We start from the raw sequence: 9,239 nt of genomic DNA on the forward strand, positions 1-9,239 counted from the left end.
CCCACCTGTGCTAGTACCACAAAAAAAGTATCCAGTATGCTGTTTCATGGTTGGTATTAGGAAGGGAATTCAGCCACAGAAACCATTCCAAAACAGACAATAGAGATTGGAACAATCCTCTGGCTTGCCAGCTCTTGTCAAACCATCCAGCCCATGCCAACATAGAAAGCAGACATTAAATGATGATGATGATAAATTTACCATACTTATTTCATTTCTGCCTAGCCATTGCTAGGTATTCCACGTTTTTCAATTCCATGCATAAGTGCACTTTTCAGCTGCATCGTACAGTACAACTTTCATACAAAAAGCTAAACAACACTTTCAATTACTAAACTTCTTTTCTCTTGGAACTATACTTCTGCCATAGCTATTGCTAACATTACTTAGAAACCCTGGTAACAGAAAGCCTCTGAGCAATACAAGGATTTCAAATCACCAGTATGCCTTCTACAAATGATCCTGTCATCATCATCATCATCGTTTAACATCCGTTTTCCATGCTAGCATGGGTTGGACGGTTCGACCGGAGTCTGGGAAGCCAGAAGGCTGCACCAGGCTCCAGTCTGATCTGGCAGTGTTTCTACAGCTGGATGCCCTTCCTAACGCCAACCACTCCGTGACTGTAGTGAATGCTTTTTACGTGCCACTGGCACAGGTGCCAACCGAGGCTGGCAACGGCCGCGATCGATTGGTACTTTTTACATGCCACAGGCACAGAAGCCAGTCATGGCGGCACTGGCATCGGCCACGTTCAGATGGTGCTTTTTACGTGCCACCGGCACAGGGATCACAACTACAATTTCCATTGACTTTTGCAAGAATCCAATTTTGTGTTCTTTTACAAGTTCTGAAACATTTTCTGCAACTCAACAGATTCTTCTTTGAGAAGTAGGACACTATCATCACCACCATCATCTTAAGATTTACTTTTTCAAACTTGCAGGGGTCAAACGAAAGAATGTTGGAGCAGAGTTTTCTATGGTTGGATCGAACTAATTATTTCCAAACAAAGTAATAATCTCACATGGAAGAGGACGCATGGCGTTCGATCATATAATAACAATTTAATAAATAAAACATATGCATACATACATACATATATGTACATACCTACATCTATATGTATATATACATGCATATATGAGTACAGGACACCACAAATAAACGTAGAACACAACGAGAAACGAAAACATAAAAACAAAACATGGAAACGGACTTTTTTAAACAACGAAAAAACAGAGTACAAGACATACAACACAAGGAACATTCCCCTTCTTCAGCTGCCCCTGCTTCGACTTAATAATCTCAGTCTATTGAACAACAAACAGTCAAGACAGGGTTATGCAAAGAACTAGACACGAACAACACCATATGAATAAGTCATTATTTACGAAGATATCCCTTGTTTGCAATCAGTTAATACACATGAAGACAAGATGAAATAAAAACTCACACATGTATATGTATGTGTGAGTGTGTCAGTGTGTCTTTTTCTTGACATTACATGATAGTTGCAAATGAGTGTCGCTGCCATTCATTTCCAATATTCTGCCAAAATATGTCTACCCACAGGGAAATATTAATGTGTTTGGAAACAGGTGAGGATTGGTGACAGGAAGGGCTCCAAATGCAGAAAATTTACCTCAATAAACTCCATTTGAACAATAGGTGACTAAGTGAAGTACTAAATAAACAATTCCAAAGTGTCTTCACATCTCCACTGGGAAATATGCAAATAAGTAAGCTTCATGAGTTCTTTGACTCTGCAGATCGACATGGGAAAGAGGCAACCATCAATTACATCAACACACTGTAAGAACATGTAATATAGGCCACTGATGAGATGACCCTAACCTCAGTAATGGGCCCAGATGGATTTCTAGCTGTTCTTTTATAGACACACAAGGTGTGCAGATACTTTTTCAAAGTTTCCTTGCATGTGGCAAACTTCCCAAAATGTTAAAAGAAAATATATGTCCTATCCATTTAGAAGGAAAGAAAGCACATGCTAAAAATTACAGGCCTATCTCTCTGATTTCACATGTTAGCAGTCATGGAACACATTGTCAGAAGAAGGCCGAGCACATTCCTCAAAGAAAGTAACTTGCTCACAAACACACAGCATAGCTTCTGTCCTGGGAGGAGCAGCCTCATACATCTACTACAACATTATGACTGGATATTGAAACAAGAGCTCGACCACAGAAATGTGGATGCGATATATCTCAATTTCGCTATTGCCTTCACCAAAGCTGATCATAGGACGATATATTACAGTGTGAGCTTCATATCACTGGAGAATAAGGAGAGTGGCTGCATCACTTTTTAAAAGGCAGAAACCAGACAGTTGCAACCAACAATGCTTTCTCTAAGAGGTCAATTCTCAGCGGAGTCCCTCAGGGAACTGTACTGGGACTACTACTGTTTGTGTTGGCTCTCTAAAACATGACCTCAGCCACTATCACCAGGTATACTGATGATACGAAAGTATCACAAGTGACCAAACTAGCAGAAATACTTGAATACAATATGCAAGTGGGTTAATGGAAAATAACATGCAGTTAAATGCTGAGAAGTTTCAAGCACTCCACTATCAGCCCACAAACAAACAATCAGAATACACAAGACCAGGAGGTAGTGTAATCCCAGAGTCAAAGTTGATGTCTGACCTGGGAATCCAAATGAGTAATGATGCAACATTCCAATATGCATATTACCAAGATGGTAACACCATGCAGGTGGGTATCTGGATTGATTCTAAGATTATTCAGATCCAGGAAGACCCGGCAGCACATAAAAAGCACCATCCAAATGTGATTAATGCCAGCGCAGCCTTGACTGGCTTCTGTGCCGGTGGCACATGATCTGCTGTGCTTGAGGAGACCTTATTGAGTCAAGTACATCAACATCAAAATAAATATCAAATGGAAATTGTAGTTGTGATACCTGTGCTGGTGGCGCGTAAAAGGCACCATCCGAGCGTGGCTGATGCCAGCACCACCTTGACTGGCTTCTGTGCCGGTGGCACATAAAAAGCACCCACTACACTCATGGAGTGGTTGGCGTTAGGAAGGGCATCCAGCTGTAGAAACACTGCCAGATCAGACTGGAGCCTGGTGCAGCTTCCTGGCTTCCCAGACCCCGGTCGAACCATCCGACCCATGCTAGCATGGAAAACGGACGTTAAACGATGATGATGAGGAAGGAGACTATGATACTTCTATGGAGAACTTTCATTCTCAGTTGTCTGGATTACTGCTAACTGTGGTTACCACAGAGTGTCAAACCGATGGTGGAACTCAAAGCAATCTGGAGCCAATACACAAAGAAAATTGACTCAGTTCAACAGATGAGCTACTAGAATTTAAAGGAACTGACGCTCTTCTATTAGAGAGAAGGCACACAAAATATGCAATGATGTACATATGGAAGATCGTGGAAGATCTAGCTCCCAACTTTGGAATTGATAGCTATACTAACCTACAACAGGACAGCACTGCAGAACACCAAAGATCCCATCTTCTCTATCTAGAATAAGGGCCCAGTACTGTATCAGCTAGAGTTTCAATGGTCCATAACTATTCGACATTCTGCCATACAACCTCAGAAATTTGAGGTGTAGATGTGGAAGTCTTCAAAGGTACCACATTGCGGCAGGAATCACAAAGAACAGTTCTGTTCAATTTGCTTCTTCACCAGAAACAACACAGAAAAAAAAATCACACTGAAAGATTGTGCCCCAGCAGGGCTTCAGCTTCTGGCTGAAACCAATAAAAGATATACATACATACACTAATGGGCTCTTAGATTTAGTTTTCCTAGAATCCACTTAACTATAGAGTGAAAGTCTTTCTTCAGATCAACAAATGTATAGACTATTTTCTTTATAAATATATCTCCAGAATATTACATCTGTGGCTCCACAACTCAACACAAACCTAAATATCATTGTATCTACATTAGCTGTATTCTATAGTAACTTTCCGAAAATACTTAGTTGCATACAGGAAGATTTAATGTGTCATTTAACTGCTCCTTTTTTACACTTAATACTCATATCTCACTATTAAGCTGTATCACTCTTTATACATGCTTCATATAGTCTACTTTTGAGCAGAAAAAAAGAATTCCTTTGTCATTCAAAATAACAGTATAGACTGACAGGCGAAAACAGGCCTTGATTGCCATAATGCACCTATGTGAGCAATCACTAAATGGTACTACGTGGAATGTGGTCCTAGACTGGTTATCTCCTTGGTATTGATACTAGTTATTCAACACTGCACAAACATTGTAAGAACATTTCAGCTGACGGTAAAATGATCAGCAGAGCAATTGTTTTTCAACTTTGGTTACCAATAGCAAAAAGAATTCTGGGTCAATTTAACTGGTTGACAAGCATTTTTAGCCCATCTTTTATATTTAATTTTATCGTTATACAAAACAGAGTTCAATGAAACTGGTATATTTTAAAATACCATATTCATTTCTTTGTTATATAATTGATAAAAGTTAACACACTGAAATACTTTTTAAAGATATAATTTATGAGCGAAAATTCAAATACGTAAATATGAAATCCTGTTTACATTATTGAAATAATTACGGAAGTTGGATGGCAAGATCGGTGGCACACCGAATGAGAATATATTCTGGTATTTAGGTTCACCCTTCCATTTACCGAGTTCAATAACGGCAGGAGATCCTCTCTCTCCTTTTTCTAACCGAAGACCTCATTACCGAAATAAGTTTCAGAATTCAAAAGCTTTAACAGATTATATGACGTAAAAAGCATTCTAAAGCCTCAGTAACTGAGATTTAAAACGTATTTTTATAATATTTTCAAATGCCTTAAGGGAAATACTTTCACCGAGACAGACGAAGTGGTGATAATAAAGAATCTTAAAAAGCAGGCATGGCTTAGATGATCATTGAATAGTAAATAGCGCTCACATTCTTTTGCTTAAGGCTGCCAACCAAGCCGCAGTTACTTCCTCATTTTGCACAGTAAAAAAGCACTAGGATTACTCTGCACATATTTTTTGAACGATCAGTTAAAAGCAAAGACAAGAAGTGTTTAATAAAAATGTATGCTGTTTCGAGAGATGGGAGGACACTTGCTTCAGTCCCTATCCATTGGTGCTACTACTACTATACTATCATTATTATTATTATTATTATACGAGCTAGTAAAGCAGAGCTACTACAAACGGTTTAACAACAACGCTATAACTATTACACATTTGATAAATAAATAGATTACAGACGGATATCAAGATAATGTAGAGAAATCCATCTTCATATATATATAATATACATACAATATATATATATATATATAATATACATACAATATATATATATATATATATATAATATACAAACAATATATATATAATATATATATACAATATATATATATATTATATATATATATATAATATACATACAATATATATATATATAATACATACAATATATATATAATATACATACAATATATATATATATAATATACATACATATAATATATATACAATATACATACAATATATATATATTATAATATATATACATATACATACAATATTATATATATATATAATATATATACAATATACATACAATATATATATATAATATACATACAATATATATATATAATATACATACAATATATATATATATATATAATATATATACAATATACATACAATATATATATTATATATATACAATATATATATATAATATACATACAATATATATATACATACAATATATATATATAATATATATATATACAATATATATATATAATATACATACAATATATATATATATTAATATATATACAATATACATACATATATATATATATATATATATAATATACATACAATATATATATTATATATATATATATACATACAATATATATATATATATAATATAATATATATATACATACATATATATATATATAATATATATACAATATATATAATAATATACATACATATATATATATAATATACATACAATATATATATATAATATACATACAATATATATATAATACATACAATATATATATATATAATATACATACAATATATATATATAATATACATACAATATATATATATAATATACATACAATATATATATATAAATACATACAATATATATATATATATATAATATATATACAATATATATATAATATATACATACAATATATATATATATACATACAATATATATAATATACATACTATATATAATATATACACAATATATATATATTATACACAATATATATAATATACATACAATATATATATATATATACACAATATATATATTATATATACAATATATAATATAATATATACACAATATATATATATATATATATATATATATATTATATATATATATACACGCACACACATATATATATATATATATATACACGCACACACACACGCTCAGCGATAGTTTACTGAGGAAATTAGTAGTCGTTATGTCAGCTCTCCTACCGACAACCATAACAAGCTGACCAACGGCAAACACAGCAACCTTAGAAAAAAAGAAATCTGGTTGGGAAATATTTCCGCCAAACGGAAAAAAATTAAAAAACCGTAAAACAACAACATTAATATAAAAAGCAGTCGCTACATCATCTAGGTTCCAACTATTGAATGTAAACAACGACGACCGTGTTTAAATATTATTTATTTTTGTTTTTCTTCCCTACACAAGGTGCCATGTTTTGGCTGATGAAGATGACAACAAAAGGAGCGAAAGCTAACTTCATTCCGTCTCGTATTCTATCTATATTAGACGGAAAAGTTTACGGTGGGTTTAGGGTTGATTCGAGGGTTTTAAACTGACGAAAATTTGCACAAAGGAGTCTAGATCCTCACCGAAATCGTTATCTCCACAAGGAAAATGTAGAAACGTTGATGGTGACTTGCGTAAGTAAACGATGTAACCGAATGAAAGGTAATGATGTGGAGGAAGAAGAGAAGAGAAGTGGCAAATGGAAGAAGCATCTGGCGGAGATAGTGGCACGTCCGCTGCTAGCCAAGCATTCAACCATCAATGACAGAAGACATTTTAAGGTTTAAAGCTGGAAGATGTGTATAATAAAGAGAAGGAAGAACGAGTAATACTGGCTTCCATAACATTAAAAGCTTTCCTGCATTATCACAACTCTACTCAAAATTACATTTACTTTATTTTACTGAAATAATTACGATATATATATATATACACGTACGTAACGTATGCATCTGTGTGTCAATGTGTATATATATACATATATATATATATATATATATATACACACACACACGTACGTAACGTATACATCTGTGTGAATGTATATATATATATATACACGTACGTAACGTATACATCTGTGTGAATGTATATATATATATATATATATATATATACACACGTACGTAACGTATACATCAGTGTGTGTGATTGCGTGCGTGGATGTATATTTATGCATATAAAGAAACTATGAATATCGTACGCGCATAAAATGGCATTAGTAGAGCAGGAAAGGTGATTTAAGTCCGACTCGGATTAAAGTGGAGTAGATATTGCCACACCCTTCCAACGGTTCAAAATTGACCCTTGACAAAACGTTTCAAAATTATTCACATAGCTACAGAACACACACACACACATATATATATATTTATATATATATATATTATTATTATTTAATAATAATTATCTTAAATGGGTTCTGATCAGGGTCGAGTTCTCAATCACAAGCAAGATAAATGAACAAAAAAAATTGTAGGTATTATGTATACACAAACGTACAAATTCACTTTTACGCACACAGTATGTAAATATACATACGGTATATATAATATATAGGTGCACACACCTACCCACAGTATATTAAGTGCACACACCTCCAAACAAAACAAACAAATACATACGTATAGACACAACTAAACAATACATGATTACAATAATATACGTATATTATTATTGGGTGAGGGCAAGTGTGTGTTTGTGTGTCTGTGTGTTTGTGTTTGTGTGTGTGTGTTTGTGTGTCAGTGGAGGCAAGGCGGTTGTCAGTGAAAGCATCAGATTTCAGCTTGGAGGAGAGCTGAGAAGGGACGGGGTTGTGCAGTGGAGCTATTCGTCCCACCCTCACCAAAACACCACGTGTGGGGCGCCGTGCAGAAACGTTAAGCAAGTTCAAAATGGCCGCCTTACCACTCGTGCTGCTCTCTCCTGAGACTCGCATTTCCTACAGAACCACGGACCTGTCGGCACCTGCACAATTCCATAACACGCTGTCGAGAGAAAAGAAAAACACTCTGAGAAACACTTTATTAACTTCTCCAAATCAATAACGAAATCTGCCTATTAAATAAATAAATAAATTCATTTATTAAATCAATATTGATGTACTTAAAGAAATATAATATAATATATATATATATGTGTATATATTACAAACATTATATTTATATATTCCATTCATGCATTCACACACAAAAACCTACCCTGATGTACGGCGACATTACACCCGTGACCATCACAATAAACCAGGGGATTCTCCGCCCAACCTCTCTCGTCAGAACAAACACAGCAGCCACCAACCATCTCCTTCATTCTGGAATTGTTCAACGATAAAGAAAGTCACAACTAAAGCAGTGGTCTAAGCCATGCTTGATCGTGTGTTTTGCTGGCACCATCAACCAAGTTGCCAGCTAGCTTTCTACGACGACGACAACTTGACCGGGCCAAGGTCGTTGCACATGCGCACGGCGACGCGGCCGGGCATGCTGGGATATGTTGTGAATGATACGCTTCTCTCATTCTTTATTCACAGCAAAAGAAAGCATTCTACTAAAATAAGCAAATTGTATTTCGGCTCAGATTCAATCTAAGGTAGCATTTTATCGAGTTAGTAATATAATGAAAAGGCTGGGCCTTGAAGAAGACAAGGTTTATCCGTGATAGCAATCACTGAAATATGGCGCTAATTAGACAGTTTGTAATGAACAAACTGTGCTTCCTTTACTCGATTTATTTACATTAAAGTATCGTTGTCTCATGTTTTAAAGGTCAACTATCACTCTAACGAAGATAGTCATATTATTCAGTCTTTGTCTAATTACTTAAAAATGTCATTTTCCTCGTTTATTTTTAATTGGGGGGGGGGGATAGTACACTAGTTTGGCTTAGGC

General features: G+C 34.4%; 1 protein-coding gene across 8 annotated transcripts in view; it reads right to left on the reverse strand.

Annotated features, from left to right (window-relative positions):
• The window catches only part of LOC115215023 (protein AF-10), a 67,522-nt gene extending 58,715 nt beyond the window's left edge, over window positions 1-8,807 (reverse strand). For 4 of the 8 annotated variants that reach the window (XM_029784145.2, XM_029784146.2, XM_036505494.1 and 1 more), the window contains exons 1-2: window positions 8,553-8,807; window positions 8,260-8,339 (exon numbers count right to left, since the gene is read on the reverse strand). In XM_029784145.2, the coding sequence (XP_029640005.1) occupies window positions 8,260-8,339; window positions 8,553-8,661 (189 nt within the window). In that variant the 5' untranslated portion in view covers window positions 8,662-8,807. The remainder of the gene's footprint in view (window positions 1-8,259; window positions 8,340-8,552) is intronic. The other 4 variants (XM_029784150.2, XM_029784149.2, XM_029784148.2 and 1 more) reach the window with 2 other exon arrangements.
• Window positions 8,808-9,239: the final 432 nt, after the last annotated feature.

The sequence above is a fragment of the Octopus sinensis genome, linkage group LG8 (genome assembly GCF_006345805.1).
Source record: "Octopus sinensis linkage group LG8, ASM634580v1, whole genome shotgun sequence".
Lineage (NCBI taxonomy): Eukaryota > Metazoa > Mollusca > Cephalopoda > Octopoda > Octopodidae > Octopus > Octopus sinensis.